Here is a 26,668-nt window from a genome sequence, read left to right as displayed (position 1 = left end):
GAAAAGTCTCAACAGAAATAGATGTGGAAATTCAGACAAGGACTGGCTGATGCATTCAGAAGATGGCACGAAATCCAATGTCGCGGCAACTCGTTTTGCTGAACGGCCCGAGCACAGATTTGGGATCTGTTCGGGTCCACAGTGGTCAGTGGCGAAGTCTCCCCCGCCTGTTGCTTTCAAATATTCGAAATTGGGCCGATTGCGAAGCAAAACACATTTTGATGGAAGAATGTGACTGACAAGACAGAGATTTCCCCAAAAAAATATAGCATCTTATTGTTTATACAAGTACTCACATGTTTGCCTCCGTATTTTCAGCCTTCTGTGCAAATTCCTGCTAGCAATAGTTAGCATAATCATAAGCGTCAACAACAACACATTTTAGCACACGTCTATGAGAGATCTTGTCATCGCAGTCATAAAAGTTGTCTTGCGCAACACTGATGGCGGAGGAATCCAAACGTTCCAAATGTCCTTCAAAAGGTCCTCAGCAGCCCCACGGCGGCGCGTCTGCTTGTTCGGAGATCTTCGTCGCGGGGTCTGGAGGCGGCGAATATCTCGATTTGCGCTGCCGAGGTTCACCGGACCAATCGGTTGTGTGCGTGGGAATCATCGTTCTCCCCAGAGCCTGCGCGCATCCACAGCAGAAACCACACAGGACGTCAGGAACCAAATCGACAAAGACAAACCGACCTTCATCATCAAGGCTCCAGGCCGATCACAACGGTCGAACGATGTTATCGTCAGGATATTCGCGCTTTTCCAAACAACGACGATCGGCTGGAGCTCTCACAGTGAAATGAACGCACATGTATTCATTTGTCATGAAACACTTAATCAAATCCTCAGAATCGGAGTTGCGCAGAAATATGTCCTTGCGCCGTTTGTCCACTGGAGGGGGCACTCGATCCAATAAGCGGTTGTCCCAGTTCTCGCGAGGCTGTGCACAAACGCCTCCAATTATGACAGCAGCAATGGTGGATTGCTGAAGAAGCTCCTGAGCACAATTGCCTTCGTCAGCAGCGAGGAGAGAAGGAAAACAGTAACTCCCACGTGTTCTGAAATCCACCGCCAATAACAAGCAGAAGGGCAACCATGGGAAGGTTTTGGGTGAGTTTCAGGGTTTTTGTGTTTCATACTTGAAAATTCCTCTCGTGAACGAAGGTCAAAGTAGTGCAAGACCGCCGTCGAATGTTCTGTCCGCGTATTAGGCATCGCCTGTCATTGTGGTTTTGTAAGTGTTAGGGACCAAAAAAGCTGACATTTGTGGGTGTTTTTAATTCATTGGCCTGTTAATCGGTTATTAGAATTTTCGAGTGCCAAATATCGACATCCACATCAGCCTCCCTCAAACACTCGGTCGGACCCCGTTAGGAACCTCCTGCGTGTCCTTTCCTAGCATCTCACCTGGTTCTCGGCCAGAGCCTCCTTGGCCATGTAGTGCTCCCTCTTCATCTTGAGCTCCACCTCCTCGGGGATGTCCGGAACCATCATGTCGATCAGGCGGCCGATTAGGAAAACCACGTGCTGGTGAACGAGCAAACAACCCACGCTCGCAACAGTTTAGCCCCGCTAACACGCTAAATGACGCCGACAACGCTTGTTCGGTTAGCGCCCACAATGCTAATCCCATTAGCACCAAAAATGCTACCGCTACTTCTAAAGTCAATCGACACGGTTAGCACAAAGACTGTAAACAAGAATTGAGGCGTAAAGAGATACTGGCCTCACTGTTAGTATTGTTACTGACCTCAAAGATGATGACGAAGCTGAGTCGTATGGCGAGCAGGTGAAAATATTCGGGCAGATATTCGCCGTTTTCATCCCTGAAGCCGCGATACCTGAAGATGAGCTGAACGTCAGGAAGGCTAGCATCGGAGCAACAACCGAAGCGACTGAAACTGGTATCGTTCAAACTCCACCAGGCATTTTCCACTTTACGAACCCTTTCAAGCTTGTTCGGGGCCATTTCTGTTCAAGTACGTTCAGTGTGCGCAGTGGTGCGCAAAGGGGCGGTAGCTCCAGGCATCCGACCGGAGGGGGGCATCCAAACGGGCATCGGCGGGGATCGATCTCGCCCCCCCAGTTGACGATCGGTTTTCGGCGGCATTGAAATCTGATCCTCAAAGCGCCGATTCGTTTTCGGGGGCGTAACACTTCCGTCAACCCCCCCAATTGATGATTGTTTTGGGGGGCATAGTAAATAGGAATTCGGCCTGGGCGGCACCGGCGCGCTGAGTTTGCAAATTTAATTTCAGATATTTTTGCTTCTTACACTGCTTTTTTAACCAACATTAGTTCTTGTCATTGGTATAAAACATCCATTCATTTTTATTTTTGAAGCCTTCCGAGTCGGCTTTGTTTGCACACGGCATAGGTTGGAAAACAACTTCATATATGAAATGTCTATGCCGGTTATCATGTATGCGCGCAGATGCCACTTACCTGCAGGTGAACCTGTGTTCCAGGGTGTAGTTGCGCGGCGACATCGCCAGGGTGAAGTTGATGAAGCCGTTGAGGTCGGGGTCTCGGGTGTAGCGGTAGTACAGGCGAGGCAGGAAGGATGACGTGAAGGCAATGAGGAAGGCCTGGAAGCCAAAAGTCCAGAGTTAACCGACGCAGACGTCGGACACAAATGTCCGGAAGGATCCTTTGGTCGTACGTTCCCGAGGACGGCCGTGTACGCGATGAACTGCAGGACGTCCAACCAAATGCCGATGTCCTGCGCCCGCTCCACCACCGGTCGCCGATATTCCGTGACAAACTTCTGCGCGTCCAAGCGGATTTCCACCCAGTTGTTGATGAGAGCGAAGAGAGGAGCCAAAGGACACGCCGCCACAAAGATGGTGATGAAACCAAACTGAATGACTGAAAGCGCAGGTGGGAAGAAGGAAGTCACATATGATGCTTGAGGCCAAGGTTTGTTATTGTTTCGACCTTTCGTCCACCTGGAGCCGGCTGGCATTTTGGGAGACTGAAAACCATTGGGTTTTTTTAAACCGGGTCAGAGCGTGGCTCGACCTCAAAACGCTGCCCTCGCATTTCCCTGTGGACGACACATGCATCTTTCCTGACACAATGCTATGGTAGTCTCAGTTCTGGCTTGACTGTGCGCTAACACCACCAAAAACAACAACAATTGTGGATCAGCGTGTCGGATTGTCTTGACCTTGGCGGTGATCTGGGCTTTGGTTTTCAAGCAGAAGTTCTAGCTCGTCGTCACAAGTGTCTCCTTCCTTGCCAGCTTCTTATTCCACGCCATTGTTGTGAGTATATTTGCGTTGTTTTTGGTGGCAGCGTTACAGCGCCACTTCAAGCCTGGCATATAAACTAAAGCGTTTCAGCGTCTTCGTGTGGACGCACGGATTTTTTGAAAACTTTTTAAAAAGGAATCAGAAAAACATCGGGTCTGTTTCCGTGTGGACAAGGCCTCAATCCTCAAGTCTCAAGCCAAGTCCCAAGGTGCTGTGGCAAAAACCAAGTCAAGTGGAGTCCCCGCTGCATTTCAAGCAAGTCCCGCCAAGTCACTGCTTGGGTTAAGCAAGTCACCCAATCTTACTCCGTTCCAAAATGCATTTGCACGTTATCCGCTTTGCACTCCATATCTGCACTTTCATTTGTTAGCAATACTCGCACATTCACGAGGTCCTAAACCAGTCTCTCATATCGACGATGACTTCATTGACATGGAGCTCAGGTCAGGTACACGCTATCTGTGACAGACCCCACACGTGAAAATAAAAATCTGCTATTGAAAGGTTTTGATCATACTGTGTGCGGTGTGCTCCGATAATCTCCATTTTCTTCCACTATCCGCGATCTAGAATCTATAGTCCTCCAAGAAAGAAATCTCACGTGATCAAACGTGATCTCACAAAAATGAAGAAGAAGAAGAAACATAGAAACAACCGGGAACCACCAGAAGCAACATGGAAGAGGACACACGAAAGGCGGGAAAGATGGTGCTCTTGGGACAGTGATTTGCAGAAACTCCTGTACTAAAAACAAGACAAGACGAAAGAAAAAAGTCCTGGAGGCAGCGTGAAAGCGGACTTTAGATTCTACTGCGCGAACGAGAGGTACACACCTCAGACCGAAGGATTATCTTATAAAATCATCTTAGAAAACATAGCGGTAAAATAGTCTGGCGTTTGTCGTCCTGGATTGGGAAGGGGCAAAATCGGTGCAAAAACAGCACCGTTACCTTTATATGTGTGTCAGGCTTCAGTCAGGTGGAGTCTTTCTGAGGTTTTAGCCCAGCGAGTCCCAAGTCCTACAATTGCCGCATTCAGTCTGACGGGAGTCGACCCATGTGACCGGGGTTCTCCCCTCCCCCTCTGCTGTGTTTTAGGGACGCGATGGCGGACCCCGGTGGACCGGAGGGTGTGCCCACTCACCCATCTCCAGGTACTCGCTGAAGAGCCCCTCGCAAAGCAGGAGCTGGTAGTCCACCTCCCACTGACATATGTCCTGCTCCACTCCTTCCTGTTCTTCCAGCTCCTTGGCCTTCCCTCTTCTCTTCCTCTTCCGCCACCACGCCCTCAACTTCCTGCCGCCAAGCAGGAAAACAGAAAACAGTCGAACGAGCTCGTTAAACACATCCATCCGTGTGCTAAAGCGCTTCTTCTTCCTCATTTAGGTCAAGGGTGAGCCGGAGCCTCTCCCAGCTGACTTTGGCGGAGAGGCGGGGTGCACCCTGGACCGGTCGCCAACCAATCGCGTGGACGATATAGACAAACAATTGACTGGTCACCAGTCAATGTTGGAGGCATATGGACAAACGACGGATTGTCAAACACGCACACACTTTTTGCACTGGGGCGGGATTAGAGTTCGGGTAGACCGGTCTGTGAGGTAAGAGGGCTGAAAGAGAAGTCAGCTTTGTCGGCGCGATGCGCTAGCTAAGCGGGTGTTCTTACGGCCAGACGAACTCCTGGATGTTGTTGATCAGTTGTTTCCCCACCATGATGACCAGCAGCTCCTGGGCCAGCTCGATGAGGCAGCCGCCCGCACCGCACTGTCGTCACAACGACCACAAGTCAAACTTTTCATTCGAGCGGAAGAAAAGTTGACCGACGGTGGGCGGCACTCACGTCTTCATTGCGCACTCCAAACAGCGTGAAGTACTTTCCCGGGTAGCCAATGAATCTGGACACACAAGCCACATGACTAAAGTCGGGGTACTGTCGGAATGGATGAGTGGCAAGCCTAACTACCATGTAGTCCGCCGTGGAAACAAGTCTGCACCTTTAGCAGCTCATCAAAAGCACAAAATGCCAACATTGTGCACTCCTTACACGGAGAAACTCCACCCAGGAATCGAAACTCCAGCAAAAAATCCAACTCTCGCCTGACGCCAAGAAGGCGAGAAAACCATTTGACGGTGTTTGTTGCTCACCTGCCTTTGAAGAAGGCGATGTACACCGGAGACGAGTAGAAGTTGACAAACTGGAAGACGAACACTTTGAGGATGAACATGTCTTCGTATTTTGTTTGAGTGCGATGCATCTCTGACACACACACAGGCAATAACACACACACGTATAACGCCACCATACCAATCATAATGCTTTTGCTCGCTGGCCAGTGTAGTAAACTACCATCTGACTAAGTAGGTGAAAAATGTGGCAAATGTGGCCGGAGAGGAATAAGATGAAAGGGAATCGCGTACCCAAACAGAGGAGGGTTTCGGTGAAAAGATTCGTTTTCGCTCGAGGTTTCTTCATTTTGGTTTGAACGCATTGAACACTTCCAGACGTTGTAGTAGCGCAAAGAATATTTGTCTTATTCCTAGTCCGCTGGTCTGCGCTCTTAAATGCACAGCCGTGACCCAATGTCTCCATGTCACAAAATGCTAAAACGCTAGCCGCTTAAGTGAAGATGCACAAAGGCTCTCGATGCTTTTTAAATGATATGCCTTTATCTTTTATGAACAATGGGAATTTAGGAAATACAAACTGTTGATTATATAAAAAAGGAAACCAATTAGGTGTATGTTACTAAGTGAAAGCTCTTATTTTCTCTTTTGTATTCGTAATTGCCCTTTAACCAAGCAAGGGTTAGTTATAGTTCATCCAACTATTCGATTGATACTCAACTACTAAAATATTCCTTAGCGCAGCCCTACATTGAACTCCCCGGTTCGGTCCTTGTGCAATTAAAAAATCTCCAAATTCGAAAGTTGGCCCTTACATGAAGAAACGATGAGCAAAACCGCTCCTCCAAAGAACAAACATTTCGAGCCTTGCTTTTAAGCCAAAACATTGGTCGACTTCTCAATCTTAGTTGTTTGTGGAGTTCCCCTGCTTATGTCTCAGGTGGCTGGATCCCTGGGTGTGACCATATTGTTGTTGTTGTTGTTCATTGATTGGTTGGTTGGTTAGTTGATGAATCAACTGATTGAAGTTCGGATGATATGTTGTCTTTGGTGAGTGTGTCCCCCGGGGGTGGTCACGTGGTTCGTCGTTATTGTTTTTGAAGAAGCCTTTTGCATTAAAGGTAAAATGGCTTCAACAACCAGCAAGAGTCGAGTTGCCAAAATACAACGTCTGATCCTGCTTTGAGGGCCCATCTCACCGGCGGAGACGTTGCCGAGCAGTCGCGGCGACTGCGGGACCCGGGAGAGCAAAATGTTGCTTGCGCTCTCGCCAGGAAGATGCCTCGGAGACGTTTCCAGACAACTCCACAACCAATTCACCCGGAGGTCGCCGATGTAGGCCTATAGTCGGTATATATATATTAAATAGATATGTAAAGGAAACTGTGTGTTTGCGTGTGCGTGCTGTGTGTGGGCTTCGTCCTCAGCCGGTGGAGCACGGACTATGAGGGAAATGCGTTAACGTCCTCAAAATCAGAAATATTGGCGTGATCGCGCTGATCTTTTCAGAGGTCGGAGTGGACGTAGGTCCAGATATCCAAATAAATTTTGGTGACAATCGCTCGCAGCCTTGTGACATTAAGCGACGTTGAGCTTTTTCTATCGAAGGGGAAAACTCTTGACGTCCATAAGATCCCGAATATTGGGGCGATCGTTCTGATATTTTCAGAGGTTGACGTAGCCTTAAGTGAAGATACGTTTTGGTGACAATTCGTTTTTCGGTTTTCGGACATGAAGCTACGTCAAGGTTTTTCTCTATAGTGAACATATAGAGGAGTCGCCAATAGGCCTCCACTGAAATCGATTTCACCGCGACTCCTTGGTGACCCGGCCAGTCTCCAGGACACCGCAGGAGAATTCTCAGGTCGCCATGAAGTCGCTAACTTGTCTCCGGGGTCTTAATGCCCAAGGTGGGACTGACCCCATCTTGTGAGGATGTGGGCGAGGGAGATGTAAACACGGGACAAAATCAGGATGACCAGCAGGTTCAACACGGATCCCGTCAGACTCGCAATCCTGGCAGCCTGAAAGCAGACGACAAGTCAACGAGCAAGGAGAAGCTTCCTGAATCCTCAACGCTTTAAAGCAGGGTTGTCAAACTCATTTTAGTTCGCGGGCCACAAGTACCCCAATTAGCCGGAGCAGAATATGTGTGGCTTAAAAGTCCTCAAATAACAACTATTCAAAATTGTCCCCATTGTTTTGGTGCAAATAATTACAAGTACCTTTGGAAAATATTCACATTTATTCATGATGGCTTTGTTACAAATTTTTAGCCAAAAATGATTTCAACAGTATTATGAAGCAGTGAGCGTGCACCATTCAGTTATGCATCCTTTGTAAACGTAAACATTAAAATGGAAGTTGCGGCAGTGCATGGGAACAAAAGAGGTTCCAACAAGCCAACCTCTTTTCAAGTGAACCTTTTGACTGACATCGTGTAATATTCAATGTCTGAAAACATTTCTCCAGGAGCTATATCTTTTCACAGTGTGAACATGGCACACCATTTTATATTAGTGTGCACCTGAAACTTGGCATTGTTTGTCCTTCACAAATGCATCAATGTCATTTCAGTGTTGTCAGTGCACCCGCCAGTGGGCAAAATTAGCAACAAAAGTTACTTTTATTGAAAAATAGCAGTGAATGTGCCCACGGGCCAGATTGGACCCCCCGACGGTTTGACACCACTGCTTTAAAGCAACAGCTCTGTAACTTCGGTCTAATTAAGTGCATCAACTCTTACGGAGAAGATGAAGAAGCTGAAGTTGGACTTGGAGATGACAATGCTCAGGATGGAGCGATACAGGATGATGGCAATGAGGAACATCAGGACCACCACCACCTGAAAGCGGCACCTGCGAGTTCAGCAGCTGAGCCTCTTTGGGTTTCCAAAGACTGCTGAAGCCTCACCATGATGATGATCATCATGCAGCCAGTCAGCACTCTGTTGAATCGCTTCTTCTCTGGGAAGTACGGTTCCTCCGCGCCCGTCAGAGGGTTCCTCATCGTCATTGGCGCCATGGCCGTGAACTCGGGTCGCGGTCGCTCCTGCCAAAGATCGCGGAGGTTTATGGACAATAGAGGTTATGCACAAGCAACTTCTGCATTGGGCAAAACAGGACAAAGCACTTTCTTCTGGTTCAGATGATTGGCGGAGCCCGAGGGCGGGAGGCTGGGACAAAGCACTTGGAGAAATAATAAACGTCTACAGTTTCTTTTATTTGACAAAACATGTGTTCAAGTGCTCCCAAAGATGACCATATCTGATGTTTAGGCTTCATTATCATCAGCTGTATGTCTAAATAAATGATATAAAAGTATTTCACTTTTGTCCAAAGATGCCAGCAATAAAACGGTATTCTAGCAAATTCGGGTTCAAATTCTCATGTCATCAGTCCATAGTTATCACTGCACACACGCCAAGTCTGCCGGCCTGTTTGCCGGTCTGGTCACATGACGGTCCGCATCAGGCCCATAACAATTGCGGTCCAATGCGGATCCTAAAGCGAATGAAATGTGGGTGTGATGCAGGTGGGGCTCAGTCGTGGTAAAGGTGTGGCGCGGGTACCTCTATGTCCTGGAAATCGGTGCAGTCCCAGCGGTGGGACAAAGATGAACATGTTCTCTTCCAGTACTCCAAAAACGTGACCGCCCACAAGGACATGAAAATGCTGAGGAAGACCGTCCCTCCATTGTCAAAAAGAATCCCTGCCTACAGACGGAAACTCAGTCAGGTGATCAGGCAGACTTTAGGACAGACGGACAGACGGACAGAACCTTGAAGGTGACACAGATGCTGGAGTAGTTCCAGTAAGAGCAGATGTTGCAGATTGGACACATCATGAAGCTGCTTCCACTATTACACAACTCCTTCCTACCCACACGCAGACAGACACACACACACACACACACACACCAGTGGATTGTGTGTAGTGGATTGTGTGATGAGAACACTTTTGTCAAGGTGTTGGTTTGTCTACGCACGCTGGAACATCTGTGGTCATCAGCCAAAAACCCGCCAGGAAGACCAAAGTCCCAACAACTGAGGCTGGCACCAACCAGCCAGTGTAGAACCCTGCAGACCATTATCATAGAACCGTACGGTCAGTAACCACGGAAACAGCTAGTCATTTACGATGGAAACATAAGAGAAACGGCGTACGGTGTACAGGTTTTGGTAATTACCGAGCCAGGCAAAGTAAAGCGCTATCTTCTCTCCGAAGTACTCCCTGATGTGGTCCAGAGGTTGGTACCGAGCCCAGCAGGACCACTGAGCCCAGTATCCATACAGGATTTGCCTGAGACCCAGAGACTCGACAGGCGGTGGGGTTTTGGGCAGCTGGAATCCACCCTGTAGGAAAAACACCTTTTAGTCGGATCAGATTCATGGCCTTTCTAGAAGTTCTAGGTCGAAGCAGACCTCGTGAAGCGGGTACGCTGACGTGAATACGTGCTCGTTCAGCAGGCGGTCGATTCCCACCTCGCCTTTGGACACTGAGCCGTAAGAAGTCCGAGCCAGGATCTCGTAGAGCTACAGGACACGCGCACACACACACACACACATCTATAGATATATGTAGGGTCGCGGGCATGCTGAAGCCCATCCCAGCTGTCATCAGGCAAGAGGCGGGTTCACCCTGAACTGGTCGCCAGCCAATCGCAGGGCACATAGAAACAAAAAAACATTCGCACTCACATTCACACCTACGGGCAATTTAGATTCTCCAATGAATGCATGTTTTGGGGGGTGTGGGAGGAAACCGGAGTGCCCGGAGAAAAGCCACGCAGGCACGGGGAGAACATACAAACTCCACACAGGCGGGGCCGGGGATTGAACCCCGGTCCTCAGAACTGTGAGGCAGACGCTCTAACCAGTCGTCCACCGTGCCTATATATATATATATATATATATATATATATATCCCCCCCCCGCCTGTTTTGGCTGTGCGCTTAGGGTCTTTGTCTTTTTTGAAGGTGAACTTTCGGCCCAGTCTGAGGTTCTGAGCGCTCTGGAGCAGGTTTTCGTCCAGGATATCCCCGTACTTGGCCGCGTTCATCTTTCCTTCGATTGCAACCGGTCTCCCTGTCCCTGCGGCTGAAAAACACCCCCACGGCGTGATGCTGCCACCGCCGTGCTTCACTGTTGGGACCGTATCGGACAGCTGATGAGCGGTGCCCGGTTTTCTCCACACGTGCCGCTTAGAATTAAGGCCAACAATTTCTATCTTGGACTCATCAGACCAGAGAATCATAGTTTTCTTTCTTTCTTTCTCTCTCTCTCTCTCTATGTATATGTAGGCGCTACCGATCAATGCAAAATAGAACTAGCAGACATTCCAACAGCCTCTTGCGATCAACTTCTTAAACACCTGACCTACAATTCCATTGCAACATGCTGGCAATTTTTGGACTTCAGTTCGTTGTCCCGTTTCTGTGGGGCCAATTATGTATTACTCGTGCACTCACTGTGGTCGTCTCGCCACGCTGCACTATTTGCATATCTGTTGTTGACCAATACTGGCCACTCGTGCCAGAGTCGCATCTGCTCCCTTTGCACACCGACTGAGGAGTATCTGCAACATTTGCACAATCGACATTGTCCCAGATGATCGCACTACTCGTCACTTGAAACCGCATCCACTCCTTGAAGTCTCGGCGCCCTTTGCACAAATGGTCATTGCACCGGACTATTGCGAGATTAGTCATTCGAACTGCTCGAAGTGCTAGAGGACTCTGCATCTTTTTGCACAATTGTCAAAACAAAAACGTACCGGCATTACCAGATAACTAACAACCCTTTACTGCTCAGTTTTATTTTATTTTTTTTGTCAATGTCTTTCCTGTCTCCAAAGCGTTCTCTGTCAATTGAGCGTCTGTTGTCGTACTCGAGCGGCTCCGACGACCGGAGACAAATTCCTTGTGTGTTTTTTGGACATACTTGGCAAATAAAGATGATTCTGATTCTGATATACTAGACTTTACGCCGATCTGATCGGTGTGATCGGTATCGGCCGATAATTAGCATTTTATGCTGATCGGCTTTCGTGTCGTAATTCGCCGATCCGATCGATGACGTCATCGATCGGCCCCGCACAAGACATTTAACTTTGCGTTGCTGTTGCGTATGAATCCAAAAGCTAGTTTATTTTTAGCCTCGTCACGCGTCTTGTTGCGCAGTACTGTAACTATCTGACGGCCAATCAAGTTTTTTTCAATCTTGTCGGTGAAAAAACACTGTCGTCGGTGTGGGACTATTTCGCGGTGTCTCAGACAAACAACACAGAAGTTATTTGCAGTCTGCGCACAACTGAAGTACGTCGCGGGGAACGTCATCGAAGCGCTTCAACACAGCACATTCGATCGAGCACCCGAAGAACGTACCCGAGGAGGAGCGTGCCGCGTTCAAGCGACGCAGCGTGAAAAGCACAAAAAGCCAAACGGACGCAAACTCTGGACAACACGCGTCCACGTAGCCGGGACAGTGAGAAAGTTCGAGTTAGCATGTCATGCGCAGTATTTATGAAAGTCATTTCATTGCAATAAAGTAATTTAATGACAGTAAGTTAGCAGCCATTATTTCTGTCATGACCTAAACTTATGTCAGTGGCCAATCCTTGAATGCCCCCTTGAGGTCATTGATGTGTTCACGTTTGTCTAAAATGCTCGAGAATCATTTTCAGATGGGATGGGCGACCCTAGTGAGGTTAAGCGGTCCAGAAAATGGATGGATGGAGGGATGGATGCAGTACTCAGTATACAGCACACAAGTATATTCAACAAATGAACAAGTCATGCGAATGGACACATTGCTCCAACTTGTGATCGGATCGGTGATCGCTTATCGTTTTTTCGAACTTGCTGATCGGTGAAAAAAATCCTGATCGTGTAAAGCCTAATATATACACACACTCTATTTATTGCTACGCTAGGCTAATGCTAATGTGTATGTAAGAGTCATGACAGGAAGAGAACCAACAGACACAACACAAGCTCAAGAAGACAGCCATCATGTCTTGTCCTCTACTCGTAACACATAACAGACAGCGTGAACAGAACCACACCCAGACCCTGAACCAGAACTAGGACATTATCATGTTCCGTGATGGCGCATAGAGTGAAGGTTGATTCTGTTCACGAACAAGACCGCCAGGTGGAAACCTATCAAACTGAAGCTGTCTCCTATCGACCTTTTCATCCTCCCGTCGCTGGTGAAAAATGCTGTCCCAGTTGTTTTTTTAGACACGTCTCACCCTTACCCTTTTGGACTATATCTTAATGTGCAACAAGCTGTCGTCTTGGTTCTTGGTTCAGGTCAGTGGGAGTCACTCAAATTCTGCCACCTGGAAGAATCACCCTCCGACCCCGCCACCATCAATTGTTTACAAACATTATGAAAAGCTCATTACTTTTGTCCAGCTAGTATATCACAAATGTGTGTGTTTGTGTGTGTGTTTGAGGAATAGGTGGAGTCACATCCGCCTGCTGACTGAAACATCCTGAAGTCAGTCGGCCACACAATCAGGATTTTTCTCACATAGTGACGTAAAACCCTAACCCAAAACACAGCAACTCACTACTTGGTGTCTTTGGGTTGTCTTGAAGAATGTGTCTTTGTCCTCGCTACCCAGAAACCTGAAACACACACACATGCATAAGTGCTCCTTACGTCTGAAAAAACACAACTAGTCGTCTGTGTGTGTGTGTGTGTGTGTTATGCATCATGTGAGCCTTTAAGTATTCTGACACCTGTCCTGACTCCTGTTGTGACTCTTGATCTGACTAGTTCTTACTCCTGTTGTAGGTCCTGTTCTGACTCATTTTCTGGTCTTGTTCTGACTGCTGCTGTAACTCTTGATCCGACTCGTGTTCTGACTCTTGATCTGGCTTCTATACTGATTGTTTTAGTGACTCGCGACCCGACTCTTGTTCTGACTCGTACCGAGTCCCGTTCTGACTCCTGTTGCAGTTCTCGATCTGACACCTGTCCTGACTCTTGATCTGACATGATCTGAATTTACCTACAGGTACTCTTTAAGAAACTTGACTTGACTGACTCTTGTTCCGACTCCCGTTCTGTCTCCTGCGCTGGGTTCTGATCTGACTCTTCTTGTGACTTCTGAGGCGTTTTGTGAGGAATCAGAACCTCTCAAGCTTGTTGGTCCTGAACTGGCAGGTGTAGAAATCAGGTGGTGGATTGGGAACGTCCTGCATGAGGGGGTTGGGCAGCGTCAGGTACTGAAGCGTGCTGGCCGACCAGTTGACGTACGAAGTGGTGACCACCTGCAGGACCGGGGGGACATGTCAGAAGACACCAAGGAAACACGTCCATCCGTCTTCCCGTCCAAGCGTCCGCCCTCACCTGCAGTGGCACACGCAAACTGATTTCCTCAGCGTAGTAACAGAGGACACTCCAGGGGGCGCTCAGGAGGATGAAGCGGATCCTGGTCTTGGGCTGGACCACATCCCTCTGGACAGCAGACACGCACATGTCAAAACGACAAATTCAATGCGTTCAGCTGGTGACGCTAGCGTTTCAGTTGTGTCTTTGGGTTCACCTTCTCCATCAGGAGTCCCGAGAATCTCAGGTTGTTCAGGAAAGTTTCTCTCCACTTGCTGTGACCGGGGTCCATGGCCTTGCTGTCCTCCACGTTGGGGTTATGAGGCTCCTCCCACGCCAGAACAAAATCTGTCCAGTGGGTACACAGCATCCGCCAGTAATGTAACAAGGGTGGCAGTTGGAGGTTGTAACAAGTCAAACCACAAAATGATCGGCATCTCGTTCTGTGCAGTGAGGGTGAGCAGTACTCCGTAACTTCGTATCTGAGTAAATTCGGATTTTCATTTCGATAGGGCGCCATTTGTATTGGTTTGCAAAGAAAAGGTGTTTTTGTGTAGTGCGCAAACTTGGCAAGCCAGCAGAATGCTATTACGCAGAGTGCAGACACCTCATAAAGCAAGTCTCGTCGGGAGAGCCTAAGATGATTACGTTTGGATTCAAGGATTGTGTTTTTGATCATATGGGGAAAAAGAGAATGGCAACATGCCTCCTTTGCAAGGCAAAGAGAAGCAACCACTACGACTTCAAACTTCATCCATCACTGTAAACCCCACAGAGGCAGGTACGCTACGTTAACTCGTCGGTTTCGCTCCCTGAGCCGATAGCTGGTCAAACATGAACTCGGCTTTAATTGCGTTTAACTGCCAAGTCAATGACAGCAAGTCATAGACCACCGAGAGACTGTCCTGACTGACAGTGTTCTGGCCCCGGGACAATATTGTCCCATTGCTAAGCATGTTGAGGTTACATGAGCCAGCACTGCTCTTGGGGAAGGCTGGAAATCTGATTGGACCAAAAAGACAAAAAAAACAAAACAGCAACAACATCCACGTGCTGGAAGCAGTGTCGCCAGGAGAAACGCTATCAAATGAACAGAATGGACCGTTTGCTGGTAAATGGAGGCGAATGGTTCCGATAGTGTTCAGACCAGCAGAGACAGAAGGCGTTCCTGGCTTTGACATCCCTCGACTCAAAGAGGGTGCGATCAAACTAACACGGCAAGTAAAGCGAAACGTTGACATCAAATGGTCAAAACCACGCCTCGCGTTAAATGGAATACACAAACGGCGTCTGAATGCTTCAAATGAGGACATAAACACCCACACCGTAATACTCGAATATCACAAAGGTAATGCTGACTCTTTTCCAAGGGTCTCGCATCAAGTATGGACACTCCATGGATGTTTTTTCCCTGCCATTTTCCCGATCGCATCCTGTTGAATCTTTGCATCGTGTGGAGTTGTGGTCAAAAGGTGGGGGACCAAAGTGCAGGGAGGCAAGGCAGGCGTGCAGGATATACTCGTCCCAAACATATATTTCCAAAAAGAAAAACAAGGCACATGGAAAAATCGAAATACTTAGTGAACAAAGTCCCCAAAACACAATACAAAGAAATAAACGGGGACGAGACTCAAACACGACGTATGATGACAGCCATGAACAGAAAGACAGAAAGCAAGCCGGGTACAAATTGACGAGACACTGAGGCACGCCTGGACAAGACACGAGTGGCTGGAGGGAGCTGATTGGCTGATACAAGGAACAGGCGAAAACAAAAACTGACGAGACATGAGCAAGAGAAAGAAGAACGTGGCAAAACTACATCTAACCGAAACAAAGTCAACCAACACACACGTGACACATCCATAGCGTATTGCATAGTTTCCCCAGGCTGCTGGTGACTTCGTGTTTCACTTTGTCTTGTCAAACATAGAGGAAGTCACGCCTGTTTGCCAAGCTAATATTGACGCCAACGTCTGTTTGACTCACCGACGCGAGTCGATCCGTCGCTAAACGTGTTTTTGTCCCGCGGCGGCACCGCAGCATTCTGGGAAACATACAAAGTGAAGTCAGGGCATTTTTTTTCCCCAACTTGTTCAATATCAACGTTTGTTCTTGCGCCCACGCCGCTTCCTGCTCCGAATGACGCCATTGTTCCCGCTAAGCTGTGGAAAGACACTTTCGACGCACCCAACGTTTTGCTTCCGCTAAGACAACAAACAGCTCGGCTCGCTCGGCTCGGTTCCGACCGAGGCTAACTTAACCCGTCTTTGTGCTAAGCTACTCGCTAAAGACTCTTCAATGAAACAAAGAAGGATGTGAAGCGTTACCATGGTGATGCTCCCGTAGCTGATGTCTGGCTTGGTTTCCATGGTGATCAGAGTGTTCACCTCCTGGTCGCCTCGCATCTTCATCCTGCCGGAAACGTGCGCAAGTTGATTTTACCTGCGCAACTCCTGTTTGTGTCCTAATATTCACTCTTTTTCATTTTGTTGCCATAATAATACTCGTGTTGATGATCAGAATCAGCTTTATTGGCCAAGTATGTTGCAAGACACACAAGGAATTTGTCTCCGGTAGTTGGAGGCTCTGTTGTATGACAGCAAACAGCCACTATGACGAAATACACATTTAGGACACGAGTATGGAGAGTCATTGAGCAATGAAAGTGTACCACTACTGTGGGAATACTGACATGGTGGCAAATGTGCAAATGATGCAGAATCCTCAAGCAATTTAAAGCACTTGAAAGTAACTAAAAGTGCAATGATCTGGCACAGTGACGATTGTCAAATGTTACAAGGAGCACCCAAGCGCGAGTGGCCAGTAGTCATCAACGACAGCGTGATAAAACGGTGAGTGAACCAATAATGAAGAAGTACCCTGACAGAGATGTGTTACAATGAAATTGTAAGTCTGCTGTTTAAGAAGTGAATGGCAAGATGATGATGATGATGATGATGATACCTGTACATTTTATTTGGGGCATCTTTCATGTCACTCAAGACCACCTTAAATGGTTCAAAGCAGTGGCACAAATTGGCAAGTGGGAAGTGTGCGACTGCACAGGGCGGCACTCTGGGTGGGGCGCGGGGGGGCCGCCGTGCCACACCACCGTTGGCAAATATATAATAAAATGTTGTCTAACATTTGTGCTCACGTAGCATTTGGAGACGCCCCCAACCCTGGCTAACGATCGGATCATTCAAAGAATGCAAAAATCAAAGATAAAATCCAGCCAAACAGTAGAAAACACAAGCACCAAAATCATACAAATAAAATAAAAGCTGACTTTAGCCAAGTAGCAACATTAGAATTGAACCAATTGGAATGAAGGCTGTGTTTTGAGTGATGATTTGAATGTGGCGAGACAGTACCAATTTCTAATGTGAGCTGGGCGAGTGGTCCAAAGGCAGTGAGATCCTGAGGGGCCAGTTGATTTGAATGTGAGGAGCAGCCAATGAAGTTGCTGTCGAACACGCGCGATGTGACGTGTGTGAGAATCCGAGTGGAGAGTTTTAGTGAGTTGCGCTAATATGGGCGGAATATGACGAATGCCTGAATAAGTGTGGCAGTATTGTTAGGTGAGGAGAGGGATGGACAGAGACAGGTGAAATTAGGCAGACCGTGGGATGAAATCCACCGGATTCACTGAAATGATCCGGCGCGGCGGACGACTGGTTAGCGCATCTGCCTCACAGTTCTGGGCACCAGGGTTCAAATCCCGCCCCCGACTGTGTGGCGTTTGCAGGCTCTCCCCGTGCCTGCGTGGGTTTTCTCCGGCCACTCCGGTTTCCTCGCACATCCCAAAAACATGCGGGGTAGGTTGATCCAAGACTCTAAATTGCCTGTAGGTGCGAATGGTTGTTTGTTTGTATGTGCCCTGCGATTGGCTGGCGACCGGTTGAGGGTGTACCCCGCCTCTCGCCCGAAGATCGCTGGGATAGGCGCCAGCAGCCCGTGACCCGCGTGAGGAGAAGCGGTAAAGAAAATGGATGGACGGATGGATGACTGAAACGAAAGCGTGCTATCGAGGATGACATCCAAACGCTTAACCTGGATGGGAAAAGTGTTTCTTTTAGAAGAGCTGGATCGGTGCCATGAAGTTCCATTTTTCACAGAAACATTTCGGAAAGTTAATGGTGAGCCAGGATCTGATAAGCGCAAATCGAAATGAAATGAACTGGTAAAATCAGACAGTGATCAAAAAGGTCAATGGAGACTAACCGTAACAAACGCAGATATGAGTCACGAGAAACAAGCTCGACCTAAAAAACTATGACAAACTACAGCACTACTGTAAAATGACAAACTGTAGCAGCACGTCTCATTGGACGGTAGATGCAAGTGGGTCGGGCGGAGGGGGAGAGGTGGGTGTCATGGCTGGAGCAGCGGAAATGGATGTTGTGTTTTGTAAACATTTGGCCAAGGGGGAGAAGGTATCTCATGAACAGAATAGGACCAAGGACAGAGCCATGGGGAACACCGGAGGGAAGAGGGTGGCTGTGATTAAATTGAATGAACAGAGTGGTCAGAGAGGAATAAGGTGAACAACTTCAATTCAGTGTCAGATGAATATTCAGTGTCACAATCTGGTCTAGTCCAATATATTCTGGTCTTGCCCGCTCTAATCTGGTCTACCTGGGTAAAATCCATTGTAGTCTGGTCTGCTGATGAGTGGCGACGTGAAACAAACTCAACTTTATTCATAAAGCACCTTAAAGGTAACCACATCTGGAAGCAAAGTGCTGTACACAGATACAAATCAAACATAAGCTATAGCACAATTTAACATAAAACAACTCAAGCAAGTTCAAAACAAAACAGGCTGAGTGGAAAGCCAAAGAATGAAAATGGGTTTGAATTTTGATTTGATTTTTTGAAATCACGGGACCAGCAACAGAGAATGTCCCCTGAGCTTGCGCCTGGACCTCGGTACTAACCCGCTAGATTGGAGGCAGCCGATCAGCTGACCTGAGGCATCGGGCAGCCGTGTGGGGATGCGGTTGCTCAGAGAAGCGAGGCGGGGAAAGACCAGTTAGAACGAATAAAATAATCTTACAATGTATTCGAAAATGAACAGGCAGCTCGTGGAGGGAGGCCAGAATCTGAGTCACGTGCTCCCTCTCACGTGTTCCAGCATTTTGAACTAACCGGAGACGTTTGAGCCCGGACTGGCTGACTCCAAAGTAAAGTGCATTGCAGGAATCCAGATGAGATGCAAAAAAAAAAGAAAAACCTTTGCCAGCCGCCTAATGTACAGCAATCGCCGTTTTGCCGATCCAATTTCAAATCACTGTCCATTTGAAAGCCCAAATTCGAGACTCTTGCCTTCACGTACTGCAAAAACAGCTGAAGTCAGCAAGGGAGGATTGACACTCTCACTTCAGTTTTCTTTTCCTTCAAACTGCCAATGTTCAACACCATCCAGGTCTGAATGTCTTCCAGGCATGACAAAAGTGGTCGAACTGGGAAAGCATCTTCCTTCTTTAACCAACAAACTTTCCTGTTTGTTTGTCTTGACCAACTTAATCAAATACATCATCATCAACATTAAGATCACGTTACCTTTACTCCAAAACTCACCTGAGCACGAGTCCTCAAGTCTTTCAGTGTCGTCGGGTGCACCCGTCCTGGACGGACAAATCCTGAAGTTCCCCCGTCCTCATGTGTTGCTGTCTTAAGATGTTTGAGTCAGCAGCGGTTATATAAACTTCACACTCACGACCCCGCCCACCTCTCCTCAACTACCTGTGTGTGCGCGAGCGTGCGTGAGTGTGGCCAAACACGCTCAAGGAATGGCGCCCCCTCCTGGCACGACCAGGAGTAACCTCAAATTTGAAAGCATTGTCAGGAAGGGGAGGCCCCCGATTGTCTGCAGAGCAGCGGTCCACCAGCTTTTTTTGCCCCGTGGACCGGTTTCGCTCAAATACATGCACAGAAACAAATTTAAAAACAACAAACAAGATTTAATCCGCAGCACAGCATTACGTCATTGCGCTGACTGTACTTTTTGTAATGGGTGGGAGCCCTTCAACGAGGCGGTCTTATCTTGGCGCAATCTTTTTTTCTCTCCAAAACTCCAAAGGCTTGTCTTGTACGTCCAGTCATGTGCTTGGGCTCCATCTTTTGATTGCCTCGTTGCCTCATTTGCGAGTCTGTCGCGACATATTACGCAGATCGGGTCGTGTGTGCCAGTCACCCGGCAATGAAGCCGAACCTTAATTGCCGAAATGGTCTCTAAAATGTAGCTTTCTTTTTCTCTGGAGCTTCTTCTGTCGCATTATTTGGCCTGTTTCCCTTTTTGAGGAAGCTCCCCAAACGTTCGTTTTTGAACTCACTTATTTTTTTCCCCCCGTATTACGCGGCCGAGCTGAGCATTTTGACAGACGCGCGGGCGATTTTCCAAATTAAACTCCTTTCACTGATGATCAATAAAAAAAAAAACGTGTTCAGTCGGTCTGTGCTGCCCGGTAGCGAAGGGCCCGCGGCCCGGCGGTCGAGGACCCTTGCCGAAGACTTTTTCACCACGACGTCGCACGATGCGCTTCCGAGCGGCACGAATAGTCACCAGCCTTTTGCGTCATTTCTCCGAGTGAGGGGGGCCTTGGAGGAGGATTTTAATTTTCAAAAGCACGCAGTTCAGTCCAAATTCTTGACCTTTGACCTTCAGTGATCAAGCGTGTCCATGTGAATGTTTTTGCTCCTCGATCCTACACTGACGACATTTGATTCCGCCGTGGTTCGGCACTCCGTCTTTAGACTTCATGACAATGACAAAGACATTTCTTCGCTTTCGTTATGCCAAGATTTATAAAACTTTGTTTTCTTACTTATTACAATAGTCATGCTTGTTGGGATAACAATTCCAACATGAAAAGTTTTGTAAACAAGATTTTTCAAATTTTTTTTTTTTTTTTTACATTTGATCATTTTCCCAGTATCTCTTTCCAAAAGTTTTTTTCTCTCTCCACTGCCGCCAGCAATAAAATGTTATCTTCTGTACATTTCAAAGGAGCATCTATATATGTCATATAACAATATTTGACTGGTGCCTGTCGAGGGTGTGAACGGCCTCTTGGCAAACATCAGGCTCACCCGCCATCCGAAAGAGGAAAAGGGTTGGATGGACAATATTTGCATTAACTCCGCTGGTGTCACATGAATTCCGATGAGCCATTTGTATTGGATTCATTTGAGACTTGCTGGACCTGTCGTCATAAATTTAGTTTGAGCATTGACATTTTTTTTTTTTTGTTCCTAACTAGTGACCAACTGCTGAGCACATCTGCTTCACAGTTCTGAGGACCGGGGTTCAAATCCCGTCCCCGCCCGTGTGGGGTTTGCATGTTCTCCCCGTGCCTGCGTGGCTTTTCTCCGGGCGCTCCGCTTTCCTCCCGCATCCCAAAAACCTGTATGCTAGGTTGATTGAGGACTCTAAATTGCCCGTAGGTGTGAATGTGAGTGCGACTGGTGCCCTGCGATTGAGTTGCAGTTGAGGTTGTAGCCCGCCTCTCGCCCAGAGTCAGCTGGGATGGGCGCCAGCACGCCCGCGACCCACGTGAGGAAAATGGATGGATGGACGCATCATATTCCAAGTGTTCTCGAATCTCAAATGCTTAAATTATCGCAAATGGTCGGAAGGCCAAAGTGTCAAGATGTTATAGCATCTTGATATCGGCCGAACTCGTCGTTATTTCCTTTAGAGAAGAAAGAGGAAGTTTGGAGAAAGCAATACTTTGATTTGCCTTAATAAAGTTGTAAATATTGAAAGAAATGCTTCGTATCAATGTTAAACGTAACTCTCAGTTTTTGAAAGGGCATCATAATATACGAGTTCGGCAAGTACAAATGAGGACGAATGATGATTTTCGCCTTCTTTCGCTAGCGCCTTACTTTGAATGCGCGACGTGTCGGACGATGTTACGTGAGGAGATAAGATGCCCGTAATTTACATCTCATCAGGTCAATTGATGAAAAAATAGACACGGTGGATCTTCAGACATGCGGTTATAGGTAACGTAGACGTTGAGGGACTGGCAAATGAACTGACTTTTATGTTGCACAGGTGTACTCTCAATGCTGAAAAGGATCAGCTGAACGACTTGGAGAAAGTCAACCCGAGCAAACATGTTCCACACGAGAAAATGGCTACCACAAACCCGATGGAGGTTCGCCTCCCAGTTTGTCCCTTTCCGAGTGGCGGTGGCCATCTTCTCTGTACAACTATTGGCCACATCCACGCCGCTTATCCTGCACCCGCAAGTTCAGCTGGGTTCATTTGCATTCGTTTTTTGAAGGAAATGCAAACAAAACACAAACCTTTTGAGTATTTTGGTGCCGCCGCGCAACCCAAACACAAGTTTACTCACCGTTGCCGTTCCTGTCAGTGATAGTCAAACATTTCTGTGCCGCTTGTAAGCACAGGGTTAGGGTTTGACATCTAGGACCTCTTTGTCAAATAGAAACACAGTCCTAAAATCTAACGGAATGCTAGGAGCTTTATAGTCAATTTGAATATTACATTTATAAATATGGATATATTAAAAAGATAGTTATTGTCGTGAAAGGTGCTACATGATATTTATAATAAAGTAGCAATTAGGGAGGAAGAATTCTGTGAGGAACTGAGGAAATACGAATAAAGAAATTTCAATTCAAATGAAAACAAAACTGTTAAATGGGAAATGGACACTTCACAATGAATTGGAATCGACCAAAAGGGTAATTATGAAGTGTAAAATATGAGCACAGTTAATTAAATAGAACTGTACTGTAAGATCTTTTGTTTATTCAGTTCATTTTGTTTTATGAAAAGGAACAATTTGGCTTGTAAACCAAAGCAGTAGTCAATACAGATCATCTAGTGGCGGTAATGCACTATATCACCGTTTGCAAACCGCCGTTAAACCCATAAAATAAGAAGAGGAATCTCCTGTCCTTTGTTGCTTTCGCGGTCAGGCGCGCTGCGGGCACCTAAAGGCTGTCCTGGCCTGGCGTCCGTTCGTCAAGGACCTCCTTGTGGCTCCGCCTCCTCACACAGCAGCAGTCATGGCGGACTACGACTACGACGATCGGGACCGGGCCTACAGCAGCTTCGGCGGGGGCAACAGAGGGTGAGTACGACCGGCTTTAAAGCCCACGCCCGGCCGCATTTGCACCGACGAAGTCGCCGCGGGGCCGCTCCCTTGCGCGCAGCCCGGCTCGGGAGCAGGTGAGGCCGGCCAGGCGGCGGGGAAACACCGCGCTCGGTGGATGGGCTAACATGCTAACGAGCTAGTGGGCTAGCGAGCTAGCAAGCTAGCCTCCTCTCGCTGCACCAAACGAAGCCGTGCGGCGAACGTTCAGCGCCGACGTTTACGAGGAATCCTCGGCGGAGGCCTGGTGGCGTGGCGGAGGGTGGGTGTCTGCCTGCCTGCCCGCCTGCCCGCCTGCCTGCCTGCCTGGAATCCCGCACGCATGCAGCAGCACATTGGTTCATTTTTTCCATATGCATGCACGCATCTGCGCAGGGACGTTGACATTTGTGCTCCTATCCAAACGTGAGCTGTTTCGAGAATTGCGCGTTTGCTAAGACAGTCGTGCTGCCTGCGAGCTCCTCGTTGAACTTTTCGGGCTCGTCCGGCGCTGCGGCATCCCGATGGCAACGAGCTCCAGTCCACTGGTGCTTCCGTTTACCACTTGAATTCGAGCTCGCACTGAAATAAATGAAATGACATTAATTCCTTAAACACCAAATGTTGTGATTTAGTAAAAAAAAACAATAGCTGCGTATGGTAAAACAGCATAAAAGACACTGGATAGAATTGAATTGAAACATTACAAGTGGCTGCCATCTTTGTGGAATTTTCTTAATAAGAAGGAATGATCACTTCAAACGTCTCTCAAATCCTCCATACCAAATAAATGTACAATTGTTTCCTCAAGTACATGAGCTATTCCATTGCCCTTCTCACCCCTAGTGTTCCATTTGCGCCATTTCATTGTTTTATGGGCAAGTAAAGTGACGCCGTTTGAAACATAACTCGGAGAGCCCCTTGGGAATTTGCCCCGTGCGAGTTTATTGGTGGATGTTTTCAACCGGAGAAGGGCTTCCCCGACTGGTAGTCAAAACCAAAAAGTCCAGGAGAAATATTGAGAAATAATCACATTTTCTAGACCTGACCGGGATGTTAATGTAGGGCACACAAGTCAGTCACGGTTTCATGTTCGTAACGCGCAACGTAAATTTAACCCGACACTTAATTGAGACACATATTCAACGAACTACAAGTAACACAAACACACTTAAACGATAATGATTGTCTTTCTTACCTAAGAAAGTTCAGCGTTGCAAACTGCAATGCGTGCTGGGTATGGAAGAGCGCCTGATGTATTGGTCGATCTCATCAAAAGTACACAAACATCAGCGATTGTTGTTTTCTTGACAAAAATCGTTTCAAGTGCACGAAGGGTCGGGTCCCGCGGGCTCTCCAAAAACGTGGCCGTATTTAACGGCCGGCGGGGCGGCAGACGCGCCGGCAAAAGAGCGCAGCCGTTCGACCGTCAGGCGGACTTCTCGTTTGAGGATTTAGAATGACGGGCAGCAACTTTGAGCTGTAACCACAACCAAGGTTACCATTCCATAGTACGTCTCACCGTTTCACGCCTACGCTTCCATACACGATTAGTAAAAAACAAAAGAGAAGACAGATTACGATAGCAAAAACTGAACTATTCATTTAAAACACTTAATTATACATGATCGTAGAAAGGTTTTCTGAGGTAAATGAAATAAAATGTAAAATCCCGAAAACATTTCTTGAATAAAATTACTCGTTTAAAAAAAAAAAAAAAAAACAAAGAGTCAGAACTTAATAACTACACTGTGGAGATGAAGTAAATATAAACTTTTAACAATGTAAACAATGAGGTGACAGGCTTCCTGTCTGTGTTGCAAACCAGAAATGATGCGACAAAATGTGTCAAAAACTTTTCTCTTACTGCCTCACTCCGCCCAGGAGTTGCGACGCCTGCCGCACGCTCGGCGCTCTCTGCGCGGCCAGGTTAGCAGTGCGCACCACGCCGCGGCTGTAGCAGTCACAAAGTTTTATGTGTTGCCCGCGAACGAGAAAGGTGGACGTCCGACTTGCTTCCGGTATTTGGCCTCACGTTCGGAGGACGGCTTCGCTATTCGCCAATTCTCTGTGATAAAGTGCGCGATTACGTATTTAATCTGAATTTTTTTGACATGTTTCTTTCTCTTTCTCCTCCTCGGCTGTCCTCGCGTAGTCTGACCAACTAGCTAGCAGTGTTAGCCTACACACTTGCTCACTGCACTCACCGGAAAAAGTAATCCCGTGACACGTGCCGGAGGAGACGTGATGGAGAAGCGTATTTTCAATCTAGGCTTAGGTTTTATTAAATTAACATCAACATGTTTATATTGTTAGTTCTATTGAGCTCATTTGGCTGTTTGTGGAATGGAGGCACGCAATCTGGGAGCGGAAGGGCGTGTTGCCTTTCCGCCATTTCAAAGAGACGAAACCGGATCGTGTATTTGAAGCTGCGATTTTCGATTTCGATACAGAATCGTTACAGCCCGAAACAAAATAGTGTACTATGAAAATCCCCGGGTGAAAAAATGCACAACATGCGTTCTTGCGCTTAATGTTAGTTTGCTAGTCAGCAGCTTTGTTTTACGCTATGTAGGAGAGCGCTTCGCAATCGCAGTGTGCGGTTATTTTTTGATTGCTTCAATTCAAACTCTGTTGTTGCAGAGTGGAACTTTTATGCATGAAATACCGTATTTTCACGACCATAAGGCACACTTAAGTCTTAAATTTTCTCCAAACTGGACGGGGCGCCTTATGTGTGCACTGTGTTCCAAAATCTGTAAGTGATGTTGTGTGACTTTAATGAGCGCTCCGCTTGACTGACTGGGAGCATTTCCTGCCGACACGCTGCTTATATAGAGGAAAGCCGGACGTGACTGAGGACAGCATGCGGACGCTAAAGGGGGAAGGGTGCGCGTGAAGGAGGACGCTAAAGGCACGCCCCCAGTAGGTATTTAGCGCCGGTTATGTGCATCGTGCAAAACATCGGTTTGGCTAAGGAGCCCCGAAAATGACTGCGGTCAAGCCAGCCTCCACTCGTAAAGTAGCAATCAAGCCGGCCGCCCCTAATTTTGTTCATACTAGCCATTACGGTAATACGTCTCCAACCTTCAAAATAAAAGCCACCTTCAAAATAAAAGCTTCCCAATAATACGGACGTCAATGCTCTTTGGTTAAGGAATGCAACCAGCAAGGTTAATTTGAATCTTGAGATGCATTAAAAAATGTAGTTTATTAGTTTTTGGAGACTTTTATTTTGAACTACAATATCAGATCTTCATCAGACCTCTTTTAGTGGAGTCCTCGGTGGTCTGTCACACAGATCTGGACTTGTCTTGCGATACCAATGGGATTATGTTGGGGTGGCTTGGCTCAGTAGGTAGAACAGGTTCGAATCCCTGCTACGACTGTCCGCATGTCGAAGTGTCCTTGGGCAAGACGCTGAACCCTAATTTGCTCCCAGTGGGCCTGGCAGCGCCTCGCATGGCAGCAGTCGCCCATTGGTTTATGAATCCGTGTGTGAATGTGAGGCTTTGTAAAGCGCTTTGGGCACTGTGGTGATGTAGATAAAGTGCTATATAAGTGCAGTCCATTTACCATTTATTTTTCTTCAGATAGCAAATAAACTACATTTTTTAATGTATCTCGAGATTTCAACTTTGCTGGTTGCGTTCCTTAACCGAAGAGCACTGACGTCCGTATTATTGGGAAGCTTTCCCGACCGTAATGCCGAGTATGAACAAAATTAGGGCTGGCTGGCTTGACTGCTACTTTACGAGTGGAGGCTGGCTTGACCGCTGTCGAAAACAGCACCTACGAAGACACACGCTTACGAAGCACAGTTTAAACTGCAAG

The 26,668-nt window shown here is 47.4% G+C and overlaps 2 protein-coding genes across 6 annotated transcripts in view; one reads left to right on the top strand and one right to left on the bottom strand.

Moving 5' to 3' along the window:
* Positions 1–262: 262 nt before the first annotated feature.
* ano7 (anoctamin 7) lies at positions 263–19,390 on the bottom strand. Of its 5 annotated transcripts, XM_061682007.1 has the most exons (24): positions 19,305–19,390; positions 16,049–16,133; positions 15,708–15,765; positions 13,936–14,066; positions 13,740–13,847; positions 13,524–13,660; positions 12,955–13,012; positions 9,801–9,911; positions 9,566–9,731; positions 9,365–9,455; positions 9,158–9,254; positions 8,949–9,092; positions 8,291–8,428; positions 8,124–8,222; positions 7,299–7,401; positions 5,399–5,510; positions 5,094–5,148; positions 4,920–5,017; positions 4,398–4,549; positions 2,663–2,868; positions 2,446–2,588; positions 1,751–1,841; positions 1,408–1,527; positions 263–628 (listed from the first exon to the last, which is right to left on the bottom strand). In XM_061682007.1, the coding sequence occupies exons 2-24, from the start codon at positions 16,130–16,132 to the stop codon at positions 488–490; spliced, it is 2,643 nt and encodes an 880-aa protein (XP_061537991.1). In that variant the 5' UTR covers position 16,133; positions 19,305–19,390; the 3' UTR covers positions 263–487. The 5 variants fall into 5 exon arrangements, with proteins under 5 accessions (XP_061537991.1, XP_061537993.1, XP_061537995.1 ...); XM_061682009.1 differs by lacking the exon at positions 9,801–9,911; XM_061682011.1 differs by lacking the exons at positions 15,708–15,765; positions 16,049–16,133.
* A 3,339-nt stretch (positions 19,391–22,729) lies between these two features.
* The window catches only part of eif4h (eukaryotic translation initiation factor 4h), a 20,495-nt gene continuing 16,556 nt past the window's right edge, over positions 22,730–26,668 (top strand). Inside the window, exon 1 of the mRNA XM_061682035.1 lies at positions 22,730–22,834. Within this exon, the coding sequence (XP_061538019.1) occupies positions 22,770–22,834 (65 nt within the window). The 5' untranslated portion in view covers positions 22,730–22,769. The remainder of the gene's footprint in view (positions 22,835–26,668) is intronic.

Source organism: Phycodurus eques, chromosome 7 (genome assembly GCF_024500275.1).
Source record: "Phycodurus eques isolate BA_2022a chromosome 7, UOR_Pequ_1.1, whole genome shotgun sequence".
Classification (NCBI taxonomy): Eukaryota; Metazoa; Chordata; class Actinopteri; order Syngnathiformes; family Syngnathidae; genus Phycodurus; species Phycodurus eques.
Note: the sequence above shows the minus strand (reverse complement) of the source record. Positions and strands in the feature narration are given on the sequence as shown.

Coding starts and splice junctions, on each gene's coding strand:
- ano7 (XM_061682007.1), bottom strand. CDS start 16,132: ATGAAGATGCGAGGCGACCAGGAGGTGAACACTCTGATCACCATGGAA. Junction 9,456..9,565: donor GCTTTACTTTGCCTGGCTCG/GTAATTACCAAA, acceptor AATGGTCTGCAG/GGTTCTACACTGGCTGGTTG. Junction 8,429..8,948: donor CCGATTTCCAGGACATAGAG/GTACCCGCGCCA, acceptor GATCTTTGGCAG/GAGCGACCGCGACCCGAGTT.